We start from the raw sequence: 26,986 nt of genomic DNA, 5'->3' as shown, positions 1-26,986 counted from the left end.
AGAATGCAAATATCTAATTGGATAAGTGAATTGACCTTGAATATTGATTTGTAATGGGAGAATTCCAGGACACTGTTGGTAACGCCTGCAGCAGTAAATAAATACATTGAGCTCTTCTGGATTCTTGTGCATGTGCAGTTGGTATAAAAACCTGAATGGGTCATTGCTTTTCCCCAGTTTGTGAGCCTGCCCATCCTCATCTTTGATGGTGCTTCAATAACTCTGACTGGGCCTTTGCTGAACATGGTGCTCTATGATCATTTGACCTTCACATGGCATCCTCTGGTGTCATCCATTCCCATCATCCCTAGTGACCCTTGATTGGTTGTGATTTTTTTTGTTTTCAACTTTTTGCTTTCACACAAGTTTGTGAACAACTCAACAAGAGAGAAATCCATCCCTGGAGTTTCATTATCTACAGTCTTGGATGAAATCATGTTCTGACAGTATGGAGAGGAAGATGGTACACATGTTTTCTAACTTCTGTTTTTACCTAGAAGCTGGGCCCCAGATGCAGAGCCAGAGGGCAGAACGGGCTCTGTATTCCTCTAGGACAGTGGAGGACATCCAGGTACCAAGAAGCCACAAAAACTGAAGATCCTTTTAGACACCCACCTGACACAGTCTGCATCCAGAATCACAGCTCCATGAAGAATCAGCAGCAATGTTCCCTGTGGCTCTGACACTGCTTCTCCTCCAGCATCCTCTCCTGATCACTTTCTCTGAAGATGGCAGACGCATTTGCACAGAGAAATCTGTAGCATGCAGCAGGGGAGATGTGGTCATTGCTGGATTTTACTCCCTCTATTCTTGGGAATTGGTCGTTCAAGGCTGGAATGACCCTACCCTGCAGCAACAGAACATTCAGTAAGTGATTTCTTGGATTTTCTTAAATTTTTAATTTTCTCTTTGGGTTACAGTCAGAGGTGGGGGAAGTTTGGACACAACCACTGATGTGCTCTGCATCTTCTACACTGCCTTCACTACAACAGCTCTATTTCATTTCAGGTGTTCCCAATGAATATTTTTTTCTTCCAATATTAAAGAGTTTTCTGTCTGTCTTCCACTACACTCCCCTTTCCAGAGATGTCCCGACCACCCCACCATCACTGTGACTCCTCCACTCATCACTGTTACTCAGGATCACTGGGGTGACCAAGAGTCCATACAAAGACACTGAAGTGCAATGTCCCCATCCATAGGGCAAAGGCCAAGGAATCTTCAATCCATTCTGTTCTTTATACTTTTCAAAACAGGACCAATGTTTGGACCTCCTTCAGGGAAATGTTTCTTATTATAGACATGCAGTTTCGGCTTCTGAGATTATTTCATGTCAGCAAAGCTCTGGGAATGGGGAGCTGCTGGTCAGATCATTAATAAGAGATGCATGACATACTTGATTTTTTCCCCTTAACTAATGTAAGTAAGCTTCTGTCCTGCTATCCATATCTTGACCTCTCTCCTATGTTATTCCCAGAAATTCTGTTTCCATTCCTTGTTCTCCAACATGTTTCCAGGCTTATTTATTTTTCCCTGTTCATAACTTCGTAAACTAGATTTGAATGTTTTTTTTATATATATTGTCAGTAATGGGTCTTGAACTCTAGGCTTGGATGCTGTCCCTCTGCTATTCACCTTAAGACAAGTGCTCGATTGCTGGCACCACAGTGCCATTTCCAATTTTCTAGTGGTTTATTGGAGATAAGAGTCTCATGGACTCTTCTGCCCTGGCTGGCTTTGAGCCCTGATCCTCAGATCTCACTCTCCTGAGTAGATAGGATGACAGGCATGAGCAAAGGTGCCTGGCTTTTTCATATATTTTATACACACTTTAATTCATGCATTTGTCCCAGGTGGGCTCACTACTTTCAGATCTATAGAATTCTCTGTAAACTAAGGAAGTCATGGATGAATCTTCTCAGACAAGTTGTGTGGAAACACCCTGTATGGGGTTTGTTCAGGAAAGGAATACTTTATTCCATGAGAGGTTTATGAGAGATATTGAAGCCAAATTAATATGGTGAGGAAGTGAGTGAAAAAGATGGGCTCATGTGTAAATCCAGCATTACAAACATACCCCATGGGAAGGGTGAGATGTCAGAGCTATCCTCTTCTCTGTCCATTCTCTAATTGAGCTGTATATGTGTGTGTGTGTGTGTGTGTGTGTGTGTGTGTGTGTGTGTGTGTGCATGTTCAGATAGACTCTGGTACTCAGGCATCATCCCAAGTCCTGATGGCTTTTTTTTATCATGGCTGGCACTTTACCACTTGACCTACTGCTCTGCACCAGTTTCTGTGGAGGTGCTTGCACATAAAATGTGTCACAGGTATTCCTGCACAAAGTGACTACAAAACATAATTCTCCTATATGACCCTCCTTAGTAGTTATAACTGCAGGCCTGAGCCACCAGTTCCCAATTCATATTTAGTATTACTGACATTCTGATGTCAAGCCTCAGTTACATTGCACAAAATAACATCAGCAAACTTCCATGAGAGTAGAGATTCTCTCTATGAGAATTTCCCTAAAATGATTATATTGAATACTAGGAGAACTCATCATTCTGGAACATTCTTGATTCATATTGGCATGTGATACCATCTGGTTTTTGAAATGTCTCCAAATTATACCAGTCTGACTGGTCTGGCTTTGTGCCTGTCTTTCGAGAAATTACAGGAAGGCATCAGTGTTCGTGAGTTTGTAAGTGACTTCCACAATGTTACCACTAGAGGGAGCCGAGGGACTGTGAGAAGTCAGCTGTGAGGTGATAAACCACTTCAGTACCAGAGAAAACCAAAGGCTATTTTGGTGACAAAATACTCTGTGGTTCTAAAAACCTCACGAGAACTCCAATGAATCATGGGTCCAAATATGCCTTCTCCTGGGTGCACAGGGGGACCATTTGCCTCATCCACAGGGAATGGCCTTGTGCATGGATTCTGCCTTGCAATAGCAAGATTTGTGTGCTGGAACAGGCGTTAGACACAGCTGTGGTCACCAGAACTCTATAATACCTGGAATACCAAACAGCAGGGTCACCAAAACAGATGAAGGTTAAAAGTAGGGACTTGGGATCCTGGACTTTGATAGCAGAAGAAGAAATTCTAGACAAGTCACAACAGTAAGAAAATGTGGCAGAGCTTTTCTGAGTAAGGAAGCAAACAAACAGGTAGACAAAAAGGAAACAGAAAGGCAAAGACACACTCTAACTGAAGAGAGACACACAGCTCTTGGGCTGCCAGGGGTATTCACATGGTAAAGGCAGGAGTCTGACTTCAAAGTTACACAAACATAGGATTGTCATCTTTGCTCTAATCACTCCTGGTGTTAAACTTTCTGAGTTTCTGTATGTTTTGACCATTCTTTCCAGATGATTATCATTGAGGGAAGGAAGGTGTGTTGTTGTCTGTATTTGGGGTAGGAGGTTGCTTAAATTTTGGGGGAGCACTTTGGGGGGAAGGCATTTGCCCTACAAGACAACTGCTAATTCATATGATGAGAAATGCATCTCTCAGGAGGCAATGCAACCTGTTGCCTCTCTTTGAAGTAAAGATGGTAGCCCTGTGTTTCTAAATCACATGTTTCTGAGTTGCCTTCTCTAGGACTCATTTTTTTCCTTAACTTATCCACATTCTTTTTGTGCTCAGTGACTTTGGTCCCTTAATATTAAGTTATGTAGATGGGTGAATAGCTCTCTGTTTGCTGTGAGCTTCCCATACATCATTTTTTTACTAATTTATTCTTCTCCATTTTCCCCTACATGACTTCATTCCCTTAATATTAAGGGAAGTAGATGGACAAGCATTGAGCTTGCATTAACCAGGCCTCATATTCCTTAGTCTATCCTGCCTGAGTACAGCATCCTCAGTCCACTGCGATCAAGACCAACACAGTGCTGGGGGAGTTCAACTCAGGTGGAATGTGGTAGAGGTGTGCTCATGAGCCCAGATGCCCACAACCATACACAATTAGTGATAGCTAATATAGAATTCAGATTGTCGGGTGGTAGATGACTTTCTCAGGTATTGATTACAGAGTAAGCCAGAGGCTGTCCTGGCTATATGGTCATGGCACAGTTCTGGTGCTATTACCTAGCCCACACTAAGCTGTGGGACCATATCACCATCTTATTTCCCTGTCTTACCTATTATAATTGGGATGGAAAACCGTGCAATGCTACAGCAGCATGGTAAGTTTTGTAAAGGAAGCCACAAGCTGGGCATGGGTAGCTGACGCCTAGAATTCTAGCTACTTAGGAAGCTGAGATCTGAGGACCGGGGTTCAATGCCACCCCAGGCAGAAAAGTCTGTGAGACGTTTATCTCTAGTAAAACAAAAGAACGCCAGAAGTGGTGCTGTGCCTCAAGTGCTCGGGAGCTAGTCTTAAGCTGAAGATTTTAGGGTCAGAACCCAGGCCTAGAGTTCAAGCCCCACAACCAACAACAACAAAAAAAGCAATCCACAGGACCATCTTGGTGAACATCACCATCTACTCAGGCTATCTAGCATCCCCAAAGCCCAAACTGTCATGTGGATACACATAAGCCACACTCTAGCTTATGCTGATGTAGACCAATGCACACTGGATTCCTAGAACGACTTCAGTTTCTGCCTGGCGCCATCTTGAGCACTGTGATTCTAGGGCAGTGGTCCCTGAAATTATTCACTGTGCAATGAGACTAGACTGAGCCAGATGACAAGAGAGTCACATAGCCACAGTGGCTTCACAAGGCTAAGCAAGAATACAGGTGTCAGCCTACTCCACCCATGGTGGAAACTGATGCAAATTGCATTTGCTTCTACCTCATCGACCTTCCAAAACCTCCTGAAATATTCTAATTTAAGCTGTGGTAATAGCATCAAACATTGCCTCTAGTTTATTCTGGATTATTGGTCCAACTATGAAATGCCTAACAAAGGGTTCTAAGAAAAACTCTGACCCAATCTTCTGCCCTGCTCACTGGGAGGTTGTATCCCATACCTGCTGTCATTCACAAGATTAGAGGAGGGAGATTGTGGCAGTGTCGTCCTTCTCAATCCTAAACCAGTTCTAGAGGCACAATCTAAAGGTCTGGACTCAAGAGTAGAAACTATAAGCACATCCCCAGCACTGGTCTCAATGTATGGGGATGGTGCTGAGATTTAACTTTAATTCTCTTCCTCCATGCAATGTCAGAGGGTTTCTGTCCATAATGAGCTACTAGTGCTGGTAATGGGGAGAAACATGGAGATGGCTTCTCCCCCCTTTTCTCACACATCCTTTTCTGTTGTTTGTTTTTCTAGAGAAGTATCCTCCACTCCACACTCCCTGATTCTCATCTGTTCTTTGTTGGGTGAGGCAATCTTCATGTTCTAACTTCCTGGGCTGCCATCTGGCTCTGCTTCTGGGGAATCCCCTTGAATGATGACATTCTCTGAGTCAGCTTAGTGTGCCTCTACCACATCAAATGAATTTTGTACTTCTGTGATTTCTTTACTTTCCTCACAAGGCAGGATTCACTTCTTTGTAGAAGGATGCACCATTGGCAAATGTGTGGCAAGCAAGCACAGACACAAAGCAGCCTGCTTTCCTATTTACTCCTAACACAGCAGTCGCTGCCTCTCTGTTCATACTGGTTGAACTCAGGTTGACCATCTGCTCCCAATTGGAATCGTATATCTTAAGATTTTTTCCATATGCACAGCTAAGTTAAGGTACTAAATGATTTGGGATGTAAGCTGAGCCTGCTCCTATGTCACAGCAGACAGCAGTGTTTTTCACTTATCCATATGGGGCAGAGAGGAAAAGCCAGCTTGCTCATTTCCCCGCCCCTCTCTCTCTCTCTGCAATATCAGAAGAATAGTCATCTCATGTATGCTGATCAAGACCTGTTCGGAACTCTCCCAATTCTAAGAACTTTCCTTAGACTCCAAATTAGAATACCACCCCATTGCATCTATACATATTACTGTGGGTAGAAATCAACATTTGCTTCAACAAAGTCATGAAATTTGCAGTTAATCATTTGTAATACTTGTATACCTACCCAAATTTTGTGATTTCTGTGCAGGATGAACTTAAAGAAATATCAATTGCTTCTCACCCTGGTGCTGGCTGTGGAGGAGATCAACAAGAATCCCCATCTGCTACCCAACATGACTCTGGGGTTTGAGATCTATACTGCACATTACTCAGGTACTGATCTGTTAGAGGATCCACTCACCTGGCTGTCTGGGAAGAATAAAAACATCCCTAATTACACCTGCAGAAGAGACAGCCAAGCTATAGCGGCACTCACAGGAACCTCAAGCAAATTTGTCCCAATAGGGACACTGCTGGACCTCTACAAACTTCTACAGGTGAGGCTGGGAGGGGTGGGCAGATGTGAAGCCATATCCACAGTGACTCTGCCCTCAACAGGCTGAAGAGGAGGTGGTATCACAAACCCTTCCAAATGCATAATCTCATAGGGAGAAGCCTCCAAAAGTGGGTGGGACATACACATTTTCATTGCTGCAAATAAAAGGAGCGGTATTGAGAGGAAAGGATGACCCAAAGCTCTGAGCCTTATCTGTACATGTCTACAAAGTGTTCAGACCATAGGAGATGAATTTGCAAATGGGAAAAGCAAACTTTTGTTCCCACTACTGTACTATCAGTTGTTGTGTCGTTAACATTAGGACTGAGATTTGCCAATGACTATCCTCTTCCTGATGTTATTTCCATTTGTTCCCTGTAGTTCATCTTTGGGGCTTTTGATTCTCTCCTGAGTGACCATGGAAAGTTTGGTACTGTCTATCAGATGGCTGCCAAGGACTCAGGTCTAGCCCTGGCCATGGTCTCCTTGATGCTTCATTTCAGTTGGAACTGGGTGGGACTATTCATCACTGAAGAAAACTATGGAATGTGGTTCCTCTCAGAATTGAGGGAAGAGATGGGCAAGAGTAGAGTTTGCTTTGCCTTTGAGAATATGGTACCTTACAGTGTCCTTTCAGATTTCTCAAATGATCTATCGATGCAGCGCCAGCTAATGGACTTATCAACCAATGTGATTATCATTTATGGGGACAGTAAATTTCTACTTAGTTTTATTCTTAAATTTAGGCACTTTTTAATTACAGGCAAAGTCTGGGTCATGAACTCACCCTATGATGATGTGACTATTGCTAAAAGACATTTTCTGATTGACTCTTTCCATGCACCTCTTATCTTCTCTCACCATCATAGAAACACTGCTGGGTTCACCAATTTTATTCTGACAGAGACCTTCTCCAAGAACTCAGCTAATAACTCCCTTCCCAGGTCATGGATTCAGTCTGTTTATAGCCTACTGATTAAGTCTGACTGCAGAGACTTGGGGCACTGTTCATACAATGCCACACTGCATTGGTTGCTGAGGCACATTTTTGACATGACCATGTCAGATGAGAGTCACAACATCTACAATGCTGTGTATGCTGTGGCCCATGCCCTCCACCAGAGGTTTCTTCATTACATGGAAGGGCCAATAGTGCACAATGGGCAACCCAAGGCATTTCTCTCTTCACAGGTAATGGCTTTGCTTTTGGGTGACCTACTCTAGGCATGCACAACTTCTATATTAGCTTTCATAGCAGATGCAACCGGGTTGTCTGGCACCATTTTGGCAAATACAAGAGATTCTGTTGTGCTCTCCATGAAGTGTTGGTAGAGCTGTGAAGACAATGTTCTTGAAGAACGCTGCATCCGTGACAAGGAAGTGCTGTGTCTTCTGTCCCCATCCTCACTATGTTTGGGAAAAGCCATCCCCTTTTCAATAGGATATATTCAAATTTTCCTTGTACCTTTTTAAAATAACTGATTAAGGGTGACTAGTTTTTTTATTGTGAAAATACTGTACAGAGGGGTTACAATTACATGGGCACGATAATGAGTACATTTCTTACCAAGCATTATAGCCTCATCCTTTGTTTCCCCTTCCCATCCCTTCCCATCCTCCCCCCACTCACTCCCTACCCAATCCTCCTCCCCACCCCGAAACAAAGCTGTGAAGTTCATTTTCGACAGTCCCTACCAAAACCTCCCCCCTCCACACCCCGAACCAAAGCTGTGAAGTTCGTTTTCAACGTAACGACTTCTATATCCCATTGTCACAATTGGTCCACCTGTATCCCTATATAAACGATTAGTTATTCCCAGACCCTCCACAAATTATACCGACATCAAATAGAGTGGTTATACTGTGGGAGAGGGACATACAAAGCAACAAAGAAATAAACATATAAATGTGATAGAAACAATCACATGAAAGAAAAAAAAACTTTTGAATACATATCTTATGGTTCATTTCCCTAACATCACCTTATCTGACGTTTTCTGCTTGACTCAGACATATACTAGATATAGCAAATAAGGGAATCCATGGGACCTATGTTTCTTTGGGCCTGGCTTACTTCACTTAATATAAGTTTTTCCAAGCCTTTCCATTACCTAACAAAGTGGGCAATGTCATTCTTTCTGATGGTGGCATAGAGCTCCATTTTGTATATATAACAATTATTCTTGATCCATTCATCTACTGCGGGCATATGGGGTGGTTCCACATCTTAGCTATAGTAAATAATGCTGCAATAAACAGAGTCATGCTATTAGGTTTAGTGTGGTCTTGTTTGTAAATATTTGGGTTAATGCCCAAAAGTGGAATTGCTCGGTCAAAAGGGAGCTCTACGTGCAGCCTTTTGAGGAAACTCCATACTACTTTCTAAAGTGGTTGAGCATGTTTACACTCCCACCAACAATGCAGTAAGGTTCCCTTCTGTCCACATCCCCTCCAGCATCAGTTGTTATTAGAGATCTTGATTTTAGCCATTCTAACTGGACTGAGGTGGTATCTTAATGTTGTTTTGATTTCCATTTCTTTTAGGGCATTTCTATTAGAGCATTTCTTCATGTGTATATTGGTCATCCTTCTTTCCTCTTCAGAGAAGTTTCTCTTTAAGTCTTTAGCCCACTTATTTATTGGGCAGTTGTTTCTTTGAGGATTTGTTGTTGGGGCATTTAATTTTTTGAGTTCCCAGTATATTTTATATATGAGACCCTTGTCTGTTTTATGGCTAGTGAAGATCTTCTCTAAGGGAGCCTAGTTCTTGAAAACCTAATATTGCCTAGACACAAGTGGCTCACACCTGTGGCTCACTTATGACTACAATTAACCACCAAAAAGACAGAGGGGGAGTTGTGGCTCAATGGACAGAATGATTACTTTTAAAAGAACAAAAAAAAAAGTTGAGTGCCTAAGCTGTGAGGTCACACCACAGGGCAGGCATAAACACACACACACACACACACACACACACACACACACACACACACACACACACGCAGTGAACAAAGTCTTGCTTAAGGTAATATTTCATAGTTGTCAAATATATTCTATGATTCTACTTAGTTTATTATTTACCTATATTTCAGACTGATTCTCTTATCAGAATCACAAAACAAGTGATTGGAATACACTTTAGAGAGTCCGTTGAGTACTATCATATGATAATTCATTATTTTATTGGATGTGGCTGGAGTTTCATTCATTGAAATTGAGTTTCTGCAACCCATCCTAGATACCCAGGTTTTAGAACTTGGTAACACTTTAGTCTGCTGTGGGCCTGCATTTGATACAGTTGTTTGGATTCCTATGGTATGTCTGAATCAGGGGATGGGAATGAAGAGTAATCCATTGTTCTGGGGATTTGTGATAACACTGGGAAGCACTTCACCATACTGTAATATGTCCCTTTCAGCTGCATCCCTTTTTGAAGAAGATCCAATTTACCAATCCTGTTGGAGACCAAGTGGTTTTGAATGAGGAAAAGAATTTGGAAGCAGAGTATGACATTAAGAGCTTTTGGAATTTTCCAGAAGGTCTGGGACAAAAGGTGAAAGTTGGCAAGTTTTCTCCATCTAGGCCACAGAGTCAACAACTGGTTTTGTTTGAAAATCTGATAGAGTGGCCCATAGGAATTACCAAGGTGAGTCATTTCTACTTACTCTCTCGTTTTAAAAAAATGTATTGTTATTAGGAAGTAGTTGTAGACAGACCTTACAATTCCCTAAGTCAGGTTATGATCACACTGCTTGTAGGCAATGTCACCACATCCTTATTTCTCCCCCGGAGTCAGTCGTTTCTAACCATAATGGAATTATCTATGTATAAATGAGCAATAAGCTTATCTTGTTTTAAAGTTAGTTCATTGAAACTATGGCTCAGTGGTGTACATTTCAAAACTTTCAGTTTCTGGAAGTTTCTTACTAACAGATTCATGGAGAGAACAGGGGAACATATCATGACCAATATGTTGTTCTATGTTTGCATAGTGAATATCATAAAATTAAATGACAACTGTGAATCATCATTCCAGCACTGTGACAAAATATCTGAGGGAATCAAATGAGAAGGCAGAAGGGATTGCTTTGCTTCTGCCTGGAGATTTCAGATCATGGTTGGATAGATTGTTGCTTGTTAGTCTAGTGAGACAGGATGTAATGAAAGGAGCATCTGCCAGTAAAATTCACCCACTTCATGACAGCTAGGAAGCCAAGAGAGATGTGAATGGCCCTGGTACAGCAGCACCTCCACAGCAATTAGCCATGCTTTATAGAGTGGGTTTGAATTTTACCTGAGTGATTTTCCTCTCATGTTCTTATTCATCTGTAAACAGATCACTTGAATTCAAGAATAGGATGCAGGATTAACTCCCATTTCCTAATTTCATAGAATTAACATCCAACACTTCGAAGCTCCATGATTTCCGGATAGTATGAGTGCTGGGTGTTGAGGCCCCACATTTTCTTCAGCTCATGTCAGATGAAACTGTAAGAAGGTTCAGTAAATTCATTTGCTGTGTGAATATAAAGATTATGTGTTTTGATTATCATTTCCCCTAAATCACTGGAGTGTCTCAGATGTCAGGTGAAAGGATAAATGGTCACTAACTTTCATCTGAATATTCTCAGACTCCTCGGTCTGTGTGCAGTGAGAGCTGTGGTCCTGGATTCAGGAAGGCCTCTCTGGAGGGAAATGCTACCTGTTGCTTTGATTGCACTCCTTGCCCAGAGAATGAGATTTCTAATGTGACAGGTGAGTCTGTTAGAGAAATTCCCCAACTCTCCTTCCTACCCTTCCTTCCATGCAAGCCAGTGGAGTGATCTGCAGTAACATGGCAGGAACACATATGCACCTTCATGCAGATTTCCATGGCAACATTAACCATACTTCTCCTTAGAAGAAACACCCATTAAGCCCCTCCATTAAGTCTCTGATTGTATTTTCTAATCTATTACAGGCTTCATCTTGAGAATACCCATGTTCCCCTCTCCTCAATCGCAGTTTTTGTATTTAAAGAAAATGTTTACCCATGGTTTCCATTATTTGTAATAACTACTATATGTCTAGGACAAGCAGAAAAGGTCAAAAGCTATGTACTTATGACCATATAAGTTGATGTTAAGCGAAATGAATGCCAAGATAGGAACACAAGTGGTTTTTTCTTTCTTTTTTAATGTATTTATAATGACCATGTGATTTTTTTGTTTCTTAGGTATGTTCCACCCCCATGGTATAACCCCTGTTTTCAATGTATTGGATTCTGGTGCCCTACATCTTGTATATACATTTTCCTAATTTGGGGAGGGCAAGGAAAAAACAAACTGCTTAAATAGGGATACAGGTTGCCCCATTTTAACCAGGAGATGTACAAGACACTATATTGAAAAAAAACTGTACAACTTTAGCATTGTTGGGGGAGTACTTGGGGATGTGGACAAGGAAGGGATGGTTAGGCAAAAACAAAGCAGGAGGCAATAATCCTAGATGGGAAATGTACATTTTACCTTACTCGTGCAACTGTAACTACTCTGTACAGTATTTTTACAATAAAATACATTAAAAAAAACAAAAATGTGGAACAATGATCGATAGGAAATGTACTCATTACCTTAATCATGTAACTATCACTACTTTGTAAAGTTAACAATAAAACATATATTTAATAAACAAGGGAGAAATGGAGAAAATAAGAGCTAAAGACTGAAAAAACGAAAATATCAAGGACCCGTTGTTGATCTTTGAAATGATAGGCAAATCATCATGGAATTGCTGATCTAACACAGCCTTTCATTCCTGAGTGCCTATTGCTGCTCATTTCCAATTAAGTTTTATTTTGAATTTAGCATGCAGTAATAATTCAAGTGGCTTTGTTATGATCACTCCATGTCTGACACTGGCACTAGGCTGACTAGCAATTCTTCAAATATAAAAGATTCAGAAGTAGTTTATCATCTCCATTTCATTTCTCTTCTCCCTCCTCCAGCTCATCTTTCCCAGACCTTATCTTATCAGTGGAGGACCACTGTTCTTGATACAGATCAAATGCTCAAGAAGTTTGTGTTTGGTGTAATGAGGAGATTGAGGTTTGGATTAGACCCTCTTGTACAAAGTGAAGTCATTGGGCTGATTCTCTATTATCCATTATGTCTTGAATGAGTAGCAGAGAGCCAGAGTGGTATGACCTGTCAAGAATGCAGCACATAATGCTGGTAATCATATATTACAACTGTAATCCAAGTAATTTAGGCAGTTGAGATTTGAGGATGGAGCTTGATGTAATGATGTACAGGAAACTCAGTAAGATTCTTTCTCACCATTAAGCACCCAAAAAGCTGTAATTGGAGGTGTGGTCAAGTGGTAGAGTGGTAGTTTTGAGCATGAATACTCTGGAAATCGTCCCATGGCCACAGTTCTAGCACTGGAGGAAAGAGAGACAGATCTAAAGAAGGAAGGAGCTACAGAAGGAAGGAGGGAGGAAAGGAAGGAAGGAAGAAAAGAAGGAAAGAAAGAAGGAAGGAAGGAAGGAAGGAAGGAAGGAAGGAAGGAAGGAAGGAAGGAAGGAAGAAAGGAAAAAAGAAAGAAAAGATAAACATAAAAACGGAAAGGGAGGAGGGAAAGAAGAATAAATGTGATAAAGAGTTTTGATGTGAAAGCATTTTGATATAGAGTTACTCTATTGGTATTGAACTCAATACAGGTCAAATGGTGAATCAGGGGAAATGAGATAGCTACTTAAATGAACAGGGTTGAGAGGAAAGACAAATACTGAATAAAAACTAATAGTGATTCTCACACCTCACCAGACATGGAGCAGTGTGTCAGGTGTGCAGATCATCAGTTTGCCAACATACAGAGAAATCACTACCTGAGGAAAACTGAAGGCTTCCTGGCTTATGAAGACCCCTTGGGTATGGCTCTGGCTTGCACAGCTCTTTGCTGCTCTGCACTCACAGCTGCTGTTCTTGGGGTGTTTATCAAGCACCAAGACACCCCCATTGTCAAGGCCAATAACTGGGCCCTAAGTTACATCCTGCTCATCTCCCTCATCTGCTGCTTCCTCTGCTCCTTGCTCTTCCTTGGCCGTCCCCACACAGCCTCCTGCATCCTACAGCACACCACATTTGCAGTGGTCTTCACTGTGGCTGTCTCCACGGTCCTGGCCAAGACCATCACTGTGGTTCTGGCCTTCACGCTCACTGCTCCAGGGAGAAGCACGAGGCAGTGGCTGCTCTTCTGGGTTCCTAACCTCCTCATCCCCATCAGCACTCTCATCCAGGTGACCCTCTGTGGCCTCTGGCTGCGAATCTCTCCTCCCTTTGTGTACACAGATGCACAATCTGAACATGGCTACATCATCATCCTGTGCAACATAAGCTCTCTCACTGCCTTCTACTGTGTCCTGGGATACCTTGGCTCTCTGGCCCTGGCCAGCTTCACTGTGGCTTTTCTGGCCAGAAACCTGCCTGACACCTTCAATGAGGCCAAGTTCCTGACCTTCAGCATGCTGGTGTTCTGCAGTGTGTGGCTCACCTTCCTGCCTGTCTACCACAGCACCAAGGGAAAGGCCATGGTGGCGGTGGAGATCTTCTCCATTTTGGCCTCCAGTGCAGGTCTCCTAGGCTGCATCTTTGCCCCCAAGTGCTACATCATCCTGATAAGACCTGAGAGAAATTCTTTCTCCAGGTTCAGGGAGAGATCAGGTTCTGGAAGAAACAAACATTAAGATAAACATAGTTGTTGCCTAGAATGTTTAGAGTCTCAGAGAGCAATCGGTATCACATCTTAGGTTAATGTGAGGACTTCTTTGAACAAAGAAGTTACTCTAATTCATTCCTCTGGTTATGTTAGAGACATAGCACATTCCCAACAAGACCTCCTAAATTTGCATTCTAACTTGGATATTTAATGATTCCTCCAGTGTAATCTGTCCTTTATACTATCATACTTCCTAATGAGTACATTATCTACTGTGCTTTTTCCTTGCTCTTTCCTGTCTCAATTATTCTTCCTACCTATCCTATCACACTGCTTTAATATCAGTATATTGCTAAGCTACTAGTATAGAAATTTACGTTGTTGAGCATTTCCATGTTTTCATTATGGTAAATCAACTCCATTCTCTGACCTTGCTGTATATTTCTGTTATCATATTTTCTATTACTGAGGTATTTTACTGGAAAATCTCTCATTCTTTCTCTTCTTTCTTTTAGAATTTTAGAGCACGATGTTAATCTGTTGCAGTTCCAACAGGAATCTATGAATGTATTTTTTTAGGGAAGAAATGCAAGTGCACCAAAATAGCTACAGTAGTCCAAATGAGCAGCTACAGAAATAGTTTGCTTATTGGTCATTAGTTCTTATTGAAATCCAAAAATACAGAGTACACAATTGGCCAAGCAGAGCCTTGTCATCCCAGTCCCTAAGAATCCTCAATCTTAAGGGATGGAGAAATAGAATCATTTATTAGAAGAGAAAAAGCTCCCCAAGAGAGGACAAAAATATCAGATAGGCTCAGACTTCAAAACTCTCAATGATCTTTACAATTCTATGGGAACAAGAATGATTCAGAAGAGTCCCTAGGAAATCAAAGTGTTGAGGAGCTTGTAGTAGGAATATTGTCAGGCCACAACCACATTGTAAAGCCAGGAGTAGTCCAATGGACAAACAAGCACATGTCATGTCTCTGAGTCCAGCGATCTTGATGTCATTCAGTGCTGTAGCTGTCGCCCAGTGGAGTGATGTCACCCACACATGCATGACAAAGATACACATAGTGTTGTCTCTAATTCTGCTGGGCCATGGATGGAAAACAGAAAAGCATCTGCACAGAGACAGAAATGTCTGGAAGCCAAACAGCTTATCCCACTTACAATGAGTCAAAGAAGAGAGTGCTCACTGTTCTGTATGGGTGCTCATTTAATGATTGCTACTTCTGCTTTTCAGTGGTCCATTTGAGAAAAGAGTTTCTTGGAATTCCCTGCCTGGGATGGCTTTGAACTGCAATCCTCAGATCTCAGCATCCTGAGTAGTTAGGATCCCAGTCATGAGGCACCAGCACCCTGTCATTGATGCTGTTTTGATAACTGAGGTCCAGACCTTCATTATGATTGTGATAGTTCCTCTGCAGTACTCAGAAAGAGTTTAGAATAATACGGATATTGTTGTTTGGGGAAGACATTAACAGGATCAGAGCCAGTACTGTATAGGTAGAAAGAAAAAAATATTTGGTTACCCATTCTGGTAACAAAACAAAACTATAAGAATGTATAAAACATAGGGAACTGGAGCATTCACACAAGTGGTGAAATAATTTTTACTGCGATGTCCTACTATCTGTCTACCCAAAACCATTATGTTGATATTTATGATTAAGTGGTGGTATTTCCAAGACTCTTCATGTAACTAATACACCAGTACTTACTGGGTAGAGATGCTTCTGTCTTTAGACACAACCAAGGGGTAAAGAACCAAGGATCTCTTCAAGCCTGGTGCATAGGGAAAGCTCAGCCTCCATCATCAGCACTTACAGACCAGGAGTGGGCTAGTGCCAGCCTCTGTTCCAGAGGACCACAGCTTTCCAGGAGATGCTCAGGTGAAGGTGGGAAAAGATGGACTAATCATTGACCTTAGGAAAATCAATCTCCAGATCTCACAATTAGCACAATTTGGAGGAAACAGTTTTATTGTTAAAGTCTGTAGAGTTCATAAGTTCTGTAGATCAAGACGATGACAAGATGCATTGTGAAGATTTAAATGTGTTAGTGACTTTAGCTAAGTATCATTTTGCCACAACAGTGTGAAATTTATGTAATTACATATTCTCAATAAAGAAAAAGTGTTATTCTTAAAATTTGGACTAAAACCTTAGGTAATGTGTATTAAATTTTCACATTCTTGTGGAAATCTATTGTTAAATTCATTCTGAATTTCTATATTAGATATGTAATTTTTTGCAAGCCAGACACCAGTGGCTCTCTTAGAAGGCTTGGATCTGAAGATTACAGTTCAAAATTAGCCTAGACAGAAAAGTCTATGAGACTTCATCTCTAACTTAAAAGAAAAATATGGGACAGGAGGTATTTGTCATATCTAAAATGACACCTGTGTATTACAAAGCCAAGAGAGGGAACTTGGGGCCCTGACTTCCAGGGCTGATACACACGCACACATACACACACACACACACACACACAGACATTTTTCATATTGAAAACATAAATTCATATTTAATTCCCTTTACTTTTGGCTCCCAACTCCAATAAACGTCAATCCTGTATTTAAATTTTTAAAGAAAAAGCAAGTGGTTTCATTTCTCATGAGGGTCTGTGGATGCCACAGTGAGCAGTGCCAATGATGGCAAAGGCTCAACAGAAACACTGAGGAAAAAAATGTGAAGACAGACAGACAGAATATCCAATATATCAAAGCCACACAATCATTAAATGAAAATCATCCCAAACTCTGAGACCAGAAGAAAAGGGAAACCCACACGTGGTTGGTGAGACACCTCAACCCAGACAGGGAGCAGAATAGCAGCAATAGACTATGGATCCCAACCATGCACCCTGGCCTGCTGCTCAGGATCTACCCCGTGTTGTTGTTGCTGAATCTGCACCCAGACACGGGCAAGGCCCTGAGGTATTCCAGAACCACATGCAGTCCCACATGCTCAAGGCCAAGGTTTCTATCCTATGATGGTCACTGCCCCATGCCCCAGGGCATGCTGGGAGTATCCTTCCATTTCCAGAGTAGGACCCAGTGCCTCATCTTCCCCCAGAGGCACCAAACCATGCACAGGATCTTCCCATTACCTCCCTCCCTACCCCCCAAAATCAGAAACTCTTTCTTGGACCTTTTATAAATTTTTAATTTTTAAAAAATAAATAATATTTTTAATACCTTTTTTCCTCTTATAATTTTTATTTTAGGTATATATGTGTGTGTGCTTTTTTTAATCTCTTTTGACATTTTGGTCCTTTTTTTCTTCATATTTACTTTTTTTCTTTCTTTTTTGCTTGACTTAAGTGCTGCTCTGTTCATCCTCAGATATATACCCATCATCGATTATTAGACTTTATCTCCCATTGTGATATTTAATCCAGAAATTTCTTACTCAATTCAATACTTCTTTGCTTTAAATTCTTTAATAGCAGTATTATATCTTTTAACCTATATAATTCTATAAGAATTTTTATTGTTTACTTTTTCATGTCTCCTTTCTATCCATCCACTCCTTTCATTCTATCCCTTTCTTCTCACAATTTCACTTAGATAATTTTTAAGTTTCACTTTTTAAATTGACCTTTTTGTTTTTCCAGTTTCTCTTGTCTCTCTTTTTTTCTCTCTCTCTCTTCTATTACTCTGTCCAGCCCATTTCCCTCGTTGAGATTAGGACTTGGTTAATTTCACTCTCCCTTTACCTCTCCACATCCCTCCCTAAAGCTAATAATTTCTGGTTAGCCAAATTCTTCTTTGCTATTCTTAGCTCATTTATTCATAGTTGTTTGAAGATGAAAAGATTATATCTGTTCAACTAGATTGTATCTGCAACCTTTTGACTGTGCAAGTACAGGACTTTGTTGGGGCTTGACTTAAAATAGTGTTCTAGCACAAATTGGTGTTACTTTCATACCAAATGGGCAGAACAAGCCAGACAAACACAAGGAAAATAGCAAGTCTGGGTATCTCAAATCCCACACATAATAATCAGGTGACATAACAGATAATCAATAATCCAGAGGAGAGTTCCTGAAAAGCTCTACAAACACTATTGGTAACATGATGAATGAAAAGATTGAAAACCTGCAAAGGACTCAGTGTGAGCATGATAGGGAGCAAGAGGAGGCAAACCAAAGATCAATAGAAAAATCTGATGAGTGTGAAGAAGCTACTCAAAGATTAATACAGGAATTTCATGAGAAGGTTGAGAACACTCAAAGAAAAATAAACGAATTGTGTGAGCAGGCTGAGAACAGTCAAAGGAAACTACAGGAAATGGGTGAATGCAAGGAAGCTAATCAAAAAGTAATACAGAAATTGCAAGAGTGGGATGAGAATAGACAAAGATCAATAGAGACATTCATGGAATCCATAAACAGATAGCTGTAAGAAGTCAGAGAGACTACAAAGGGAATGCTGAATTGAGCCCAACAGAAGAAATGGGAGTCCAAGGAAACCATAACCATTCAACTAAGAGATTTGAGACTAAACACTGAACAACAAATTAAGGAAGAAAAGTTCATACAAGATCTAAAACAAAGATACAACTAAGAATTTGAAGCCATCAAAGCCAATCAATTAGAACGAAAAGAAATAAAAAACAAAGTAGGAAGCCTTGACAGTTGGTAAGACCATGCAGAAGATTGAATCTCAGGGATTGAAGACAGCCTACATATTATAGAGAAAGAACATACACCTATCCAAGTCAAATCCAAGAAATATGACAGATCTACTCAACATTTGGAAGACACCATCAGAAGGCCTAATCTAAGCATAATGGATGCAGAGGAGCACCTAGAGGCACATAGACTAGGAAATTTGGTTAACAGGATCCTAGTATAAAATTTCCCAAACATGCAAAAAGATAGGCCTATTCAGATACAAGAAGCTTTTAGAACCCCAAATAGACCACACCAGAACAGGACATACCACTGTCACATTATAATCTGCACAGGATCAATAGAGACCAAGGAAAAGGTCCTTAAAGCAGTCAAGGAGAAAAGATCAATCACTTATAAAGTGAAAACAATTAGAATTACCTCCGATTTCTCAGCAGAGATAATTAAAGCAAAAAGAGCCTAGAATGTCGTATACCAATCCATAAATACAGACAACTATCAGGCAAGAATACTGTACCCAGCTAAACCCTCCTTCATAACCAAAGATCAAATATAAACCTTCCATAGCAAAGAAAAACTGAAACAATATATCTCCACCAAACCAGCCCTACAAAAGATACTTAAAGATGTCCTACACATAGAAAACCAACAAGACCACAATAAAGACCAAGAAACTGCACCCAAATGGAGAATCCAAGAACTATAGGAAGAACCCAGTTGCCACAGCACCCAAGAAAATAGGTAACATGGCAGGAACCCCCAAACATCTCAGTTCTATCTCTCAACATTAACGGACTTAACTCTCCAATTCAGCAACATAGACTGTCTAGCTGGATTAAAAGCAAAATCCTTCTATCTGCTGCCTTCAGGAGTCACACCTTGCCCAAAAAACAGACACATTTTAAAGGTGAAAGGCTGGAACAAAATCTACCAAGCAAATGGCCCCCATAAACAGGCAGGAGTTGCAATCCTAATATCAGAAATACTTCAAATTAAAATTAGTGAGAAAAGATAAAGAAAAAGAGATCTCTCCTTCAGGAGGATATTACAATTCTAAATATCTATTCACCAAACAACAGAGCAACCTAAATTATCCAAGAAACACTACTTTCCCTCAAATGTCACATAGATACAAAAACTTAATTGTTGGAGATTTTAACATAACACTATCCCCACTAGAAAGATCAAATCTGCAAAAACTCAACAGAAAAACCACCGATTTAAACAACTGCATAGATCAACTAGATTTAACAGACATCTACCGAATATTTCACCCAGCAACATCAGAATACACATTTTTCTGAGCAGCACACAGAACATTTTCCAAAATAGACCACATTTTAGGTTTAGGCCACAAAGCAAACTTGTCCAAATTCAGAAACATTGAAGTTATACCTTGCATTCTCTCAGACCACAAGGGAATAAAATAAGAACTCAACAACAAAAGCCACTAAAGAAAGTCCTGTAACACATGGAAGCTGAACAACACAACGTTGAATCACGAGTGGGTCATGGAAGTGATTAGAAAGGAAATTAATATGTTCATGATATTCAACAAAGTGAATACACAAATTACCAGCTCCTCTGGGACACAACAAAGGCAGTACTCAGAAGCAAGTTTATATCTCTGAGTTCCTACATCAACAAATTGGAGAGAACGACAATTTAATAAAACATCTCAATCTCCTTGAACAATTCATCCAAAAAAATCATACACCATGAACAAACAGGATTCATTCAGGGATACAAAGCTGGTTAATATAATTCATCACATCAACAAGAGCAAGGATAAGAACCACATGGTTCTCTCAATAGGTGCAGAAAAGGCATTTGAGAAGATCCAACACCCTTTATGATGAAGAATCTGGAAAAATTAGGAATCCTGGGAATTCACAATACTATAAAGTCTGTATATGACAAACCTACAGACAGCATTATACTTAATGGTGGAAAACTAAAACCATTTCCTCTTAGCTCAGGAATGAGATAAGGATGTCTACTATCTCCACTTCTCTTCAATTTAGTATTAGAATGCCTAGCTACAGCAATAAGACAAGATGCAAACATAAATGAAATCCAAATAGGGAAAGATGAAGTAAAACTCTCCCTCTTTGCAGATGACATGATTTTGTATTGAAAGAACCCCCGGACTCCACTCCCAAAGTACTCAAGCTGATTCAAAACTTTGGCAAAGTAGAAGAGTATAAAATTAGCCCTCAAAAAAGCAATAGCTTCTCTGAATTCGAATAATGAGAAAAGCATAGCTGAAATCAGGAAAGCAACTCCATTAGTTAAATAGCCACACAAAAAATTAAAAACCTAGGAATTAACTTAACCAAAAAAGTGAAGGACTTTTATGATGAAAAATGTGAAAAACCTGAAAAAGGAAATCAAAACAGAACTTAGAAAGTGGAAAAACCCCTCACGCTCCTGGATTGGAAGGATCAACATAGTTAAATGGCAATACTTCCTAAGGCTATCTACAAATTCAATGTGATATCTATCAATTTTCCAACCTCATTCTTCAAGGAAATAGAAGAGGCAATCCAAACCTTCATATGGAACTATAAATACCGTGAATAGCAAAAACGATCCTCAACAGAAAGAATAGTGCTGGAGGAATATCAATATCAAATTTCAAACTCTACTCCAACAACTTGGTACTGGCAACTGGCACAAGAACAGACCTCAGGACCAATGGAATAGAACTGAAAACCCAAAAATGAACCAACAGACACATAGCCATCTAATCTTCAATAAGGGAGCTAAAAATATAAGGGAAGAAAGACAGTCTCTTCAGTAAATGGCGCTGGCAAAATTGGTTAACTCCTTGTAGACAACTAAAGCTAGATCCTCATATATCACCCTGCACCAGAATCAACTCCAAATGGATCAAAGACCTCGGAGTCAAAGCAGACACTCTGAAAACATAACAGGATGGAATAAGATAATCCTTAAGTTTCCTTGGCACAGGCCATAATTTGCTTAATGGAGACCCAGAAACACAACAAATCAAAGAAAGGTTGGACAAATGGGATTGCATGAAATTGCAGAGCTTCTGCATGGCAAAGGACATAGCTAGAAAGATCAATAGAAAGCACAAGGATTGGGAGAAGATCATAACTAGCCATAAAACGGACAAAGGTCTCATATCTAAAATATACCTGGAACTCAAAAACTTAAATTCCCCAACAACAAATCCTCAAAGAAACAACTGCCCAATAAATAAGTGGGCTAAGAACTTAAAGAGAAACTTCTCTGAACAGAAAAGAAGTATGGCCAATAGACACATGAAGACATGTTCAACCTCCCTAGCCATAAAAGAAATGCAAATCAAAACAAAATTGAGATACCACCTCACCCCAGTTAGAATGGCTATAATCAAGAACTCTAATAACAACAGATGCTGGAGGGGATGTGGACAGAAGGGCAGTTTACTGCATTGTTGGTGAGAGTGTAAACTTGTTCAACCACTTTGGAAAGTAGTATGGAGGTTCCTCATAAGACTCCATATAGAAGTCCTCTATGACTCAGCAATCCCACTTTTGAGCATTTACCCAAATGTTCACAAACATTACCATACTAAAGCTACCAACACAACTATGATTATTGCAGCATTATGTACCATAGCTAAGATATGGAAACAACCCAGATGCCCCTCAGTAGATGAATGGATCAAGAAACTGTGGTATACATACACAATGGAATTCTATTCCTCCAACAGAAAGAATGGCATTGCCTCTTTTGTTACAAAATGGAAAGACTTGGAAAAATTATATTAAGTGAAGTAAGGCAGGCCCAAAGAGACATAGGTCCCAAGGTTTCCCTTCTTTGCAATAACTAGTACATGTCTGAGACAAACAGAAACTGTCAGACAAGTTTATGTTAGGCGAAATTAACCCCAAGATAATGTTTAATTTAATAATTCAATGTTTTTTTTCTTTCTTGTGATTGTTTCCAACATATTTATAAGATGATTCCTCCGTTACTTTGTATATACCTCCCCCATGGTATAACCCTGCTTTCACTGTATTTGATGTCGGTATAATTTGTGGAGGTTAAAGGAAAAACCAATTTGCTTAAATAGAGTTACAGGTGGACGCATTGCAACAATGAGATGTACAAGAGGTTATGTGGAAAAATGAACTTTGCAACTTTGGCAGTGAAGTGTGGGGTGGAAAGGGGAAGGGATGGGAAGGGGAAACAAAGGAGGAGGCAACAATGCTTGATAAGAAATGTACTCATGATCTTGCCCATGTAATTGTAACCCCTCTGTATGATATTTTCATAATAAAAAAAATAGAAAGAAAGAAGGAAAGAAGGAAGGAAGGACGGAAAGAAAGAAGGAAGGAAGGAAGGAAGGAAGGAAGGAAGGAAGGAAGGAAGGAAGGAAGGAAGGAAGAAAGAAAGGTAGATATGTAGTAGCTTACCCATGTAATTGTAACCCCTCTGTATGGTATTTTCACAATAAAAAAAGTTTTAAAATAAAAAAATAGAAAAAATGTGAGAAAATATAGAAAAGAAAAGAAATTTAATAATAGCAGGCGCTATTGAAGATGTTGCCAATAGGAATGTTATAACACCGTTGGTAACATAATATGAGAAAAGATATAATATTATATGCCCATTACACACATTACAAATATTGGTGTTTGTTATGTTTATATTTACATATGATGAGTGTTTAACATGACAGTACTTAGAAGCCTAGTTTCAGAACCAGGCTCCATTCCAATTAACACATGAATGGAAAAAGTGAATTGAGTAATACAGACATAATGGTGTCTTGAGCATGCAATTATATGTTTGAGTCAGAAATACGGGAAAAAGTGGAGATCATCGTGTTCAGTTAATCACACTGACAAATGCAGCAGTGGTATATACTGGACACCATGTGAAAAATGAAGCATACAACTTGTGGATGGGGAAGACATGGAAAAACTGGGTAACATTATAAAAACATAAATGTACTCATTACCTGACTTACATAATGGAAACTCCTCTGTACAACATATTTAAAATACACACAGACGGACAGACAGACACAGACAGACAGACAGACAGACAGACAGACAGACAGACAGACAGAGATGCAATAACACCCAACACAGATCCCGAAGTTTTCTCTCATTTTTTGAAATGTTGGGAGAAGAAGGCTTAGAGTACTAGAGTAGATATCATGAAAATGAAGTAGAAATTGTTAGCTTCACCAGCAAGGAAACCTGACAAATGGTTAAGGCAACAAAGGCAAACTGCCCACATGCAGGAGATGGAGAAGCATGGAAAAGACAGAGGAAAAGGAAAAAGAGTAAAAGAGAAAGAGAAACAAGGAGATTTGTGCTGAGCCAGGACAACAGCGGATGTGGAAATGACCACAGAGTCTGGGGAACTTCTCACTGTCCTATGGAGGTGTGACCAGGGTGGATGAAGAAGTCACCAAGGAGTGTGGGGTCCTTTATTGAATCAGTCAGGTGACTGACAGTTGATGACTGGTTTCAGGAAGGTGAAGAGGAAGTGGGGAGGGCGTGTTCTCTTGGACAGATTTAACAGAAATAGAGTAATAGATGAAGAGAACAGGATAAATGTTTCTGTTCTGAGCCAGCCACAGGTGGCTCATACTGGTCATCTTGGGTATAGAAGCAATAAAGATTTTTACTTCAGAACCTAAGTCAGGCTGGGCCGCAGCACTGATGCTCTTGTAAGATCTTGCTGGCTACCAACACCAAATAGTGTTTGCATCCTTACTTTTACAACTTACATTTGCCAAGCCCTTCCTTATAAATGTATGCAGCCAGTTCACCGAACCAGACACCATGGTGTACTCTGTGCAGACAGAACCCTATGTGGTGACCTTGGTTTCACTATTATGAGGAACTAATAGAGAAGACAGATAGGGAGAGGTGGACAGAGCTGGCACCACACAGTTGTACAAGTGGTAACAAGAATTCCCAGAGCACTCTGACATGATGGGGACACAGCAGAGCAAGACCCATTCATACACACACAGCTACCAGGATCCTCAATGGGGAAGCCTGTTATGTTCCCAGAAAGTCACAGATCGTAGAACATCTCTGTCTAACAGTGGAACACCACAATATATTGATAGGTACAGTCTGATGGTCAAGGACATGCAAGCACTGAAGAAGTTCAAGGTTCAGAGTGCAAATATCCAATTCGATATGTGCATTGACCTTGAAGTATTGATCTGTAATAGTTGAATTCAGGGAGACTGTTGGCAACACCACCAGCAGTAAATAAATGCATTAACCACTTCTGGATACTTATGCATGTGCAAATGATATGGAAACCTGAATGGTTCATTTCAGCAAAGTTCTGTGGCTCACTTGGCCATGGATTGTGAGGCTGTCCATCCTTATGTTTGACAGTGCTCCAATAACTCTCATTGGGCCTTTTCTGGCCATGGCACTCTATGACCATTTGACCTTCACATGGCATCTTCTGGTGTCATCCATTCTGATCATCCCTAGTGACACTAGATTTTGTGAGCTGTTTTCTGTTCAACTTTTTGCTTTTAAACAAATTTGTGAACAACTCAACGAGAAAGGATTTCTTCACTGGAGTTTCATTATCTACAGTCTTGGAGGAAATCACGGTCCTGAGGAAGTGGAGAGGAAGATTGTACACATGTTTTCTAACTTTTGTTTTGACCTTGAAGCTGGACCCCAGATGCAGAGCCAGAGGGCAGAATGGGCTGTGTATTCCTCTAGGATTGTGGATGCCTTCCAGGTAACAAGAAGCCACAAAAACTGAAGATCCATTTAGACACCTACCTGACACAGAAATCACAGTCTGCATCCAGAATCACAGCTCCAGGTCAAAGCAGCAACAATGTTCCCTGTGGCTCTGACACTGCTTCTCCTCCAGTGTCCACACCTGTTCAGCTCCTCTGAAGACGGCTGACGGATTTGCAGAGAGAAATCTGTGGTACACAGCAGGGGAGATGTGGTCATTGCTGGATTTTACCCCCTCTATTCCTGGGAATTTTTCGTTCAAAGCTTGAATGACCCTACCCTAAAGCAACAGAATATTCAGTAAGTAATTTCTTGGGTTTCCTTAAATTGTGAATTTTCTCTTTGAGTTGGTCAGAGGTGGAGGAAGTTTGGACACGAACACTGATGTGCTCTGCATCTTCTACACTGCCCTCACTACAACAGCTCTACTTCATTTCAGATTTTCCTGATGAATATTTTTCTTTCATCCACTGGTACAGAGTTTTCTGTCTGTCTTCCATTCCACTCCCCTTTCCAGAGATGTCCGACCACCCCACTATCACTGTGACTCCTCTACTCATCACTGTTAATCAGGGTCACTGGGGTGACCAAGAGTCCATACAAAGACACTATAGAGCAATGTCCCCATCCATAGTGCAAAGACCAGGGAATCTTCAATCAATTCTGTACTTTACACTTTTCAAAACAGGACCAATGTTTGGACCTCCTTCATAGCAACCTTTGTTAAGATAGACATGCAGTGTTTGCTTCTGGGGCTATTTCATGTCAGCAAAGCTCTGGGAATGGGGAGCTGCTGGTCAGATCAGTAATAAGAGATTCAAGACATGTTTGATTTTTCCCCTTAACTAATGTAAGCAAACGTCTGCCCTGATGTCCATGTCTTGGCCTGTGTCCAATGTCTTTCCCAGAAGCTCTGCTTCCATTCCTCGTCCTCCAACATCTTTCTAGGCTTATTTATTTTTCCCTGCTCATAACTTCCTAAATTTGATTTGAATGTTTTTTTCATATATATTGTCAGTAATGGGTCTTGAACTCTGGACTTCAATGCTGCCCCTGTGCTATTCAGCTTAAGGCAAGTGGTCTACTGCTCGCGCCACAGTGCCACTTCCAATTTATTGGTGGTTTATTAGAGATAGTAGTCTCATGTACTCTCCTGCCTTGGCTGGCTCTGAACCCTGATTCTCAGATCTCACCCTCGTGAGTAAATAGAATGACAGGCCTGAGCAAAGGTGCCTGGCTTTTTCATATGTTTTGTACACACTTTCATTCATGCATTTGACCCAGGTGAGCTCACTACTTTCAGATCTATAGAATTCTCTGTAAACTAGGGAAGTCATGGATGAATCTTCTCAGACAAGTTATGTGGAAACACCCTGTTTGGGATTGGTTTAGGAGAGGAATACTTTATTGAATGAGAGGTATGTGTAGGATATTGAAGCCAACTGAATCTAGTGAGGATGTGAGTGAGAAAGATGGGGCTCATGTGTAAACCTAGCATTAGAAACATACCTCATGGGAGGTGGGAGATGTCAGAGCTATCCTCTTCTCTGTCCAT

General features: G+C 40.5%; 1 protein-coding gene across 1 annotated transcript; it reads left to right on the top strand.

Moving 5' to 3' along the window:
- Positions 1–448: 448 nt before the first annotated feature.
- On the top strand, positions 449–14,064 carry LOC138813631 (vomeronasal type-2 receptor 116-like). Its single transcript, XM_070002031.1, has 7 exons — positions 449–571; positions 701–867; positions 6,051–6,339; positions 6,720–7,529; positions 9,757–9,984; positions 10,970–11,093; positions 13,145–14,064. The coding sequence occupies exons 1-7, from the start codon at positions 449–451 to the stop codon at positions 14,062–14,064; spliced, it is 2,661 nt and encodes an 886-aa protein (XP_069858132.1).
- Positions 14,065–26,986: the final 12,922 nt, after the last annotated feature.

Source organism: Dipodomys merriami, unplaced genomic scaffold (assembly GCF_024711535.1).
Source record: "Dipodomys merriami isolate MVZ:Mamm:240054 unplaced genomic scaffold, mDipMer1.0.p SCAF_6, whole genome shotgun sequence".
NCBI classification, from domain to species: Eukaryota; Metazoa; Chordata; class Mammalia; order Rodentia; family Heteromyidae; genus Dipodomys; species Dipodomys merriami.
Note: the sequence above shows the minus strand (reverse complement) of the source record. Positions and strands in the feature narration are given on the sequence as shown.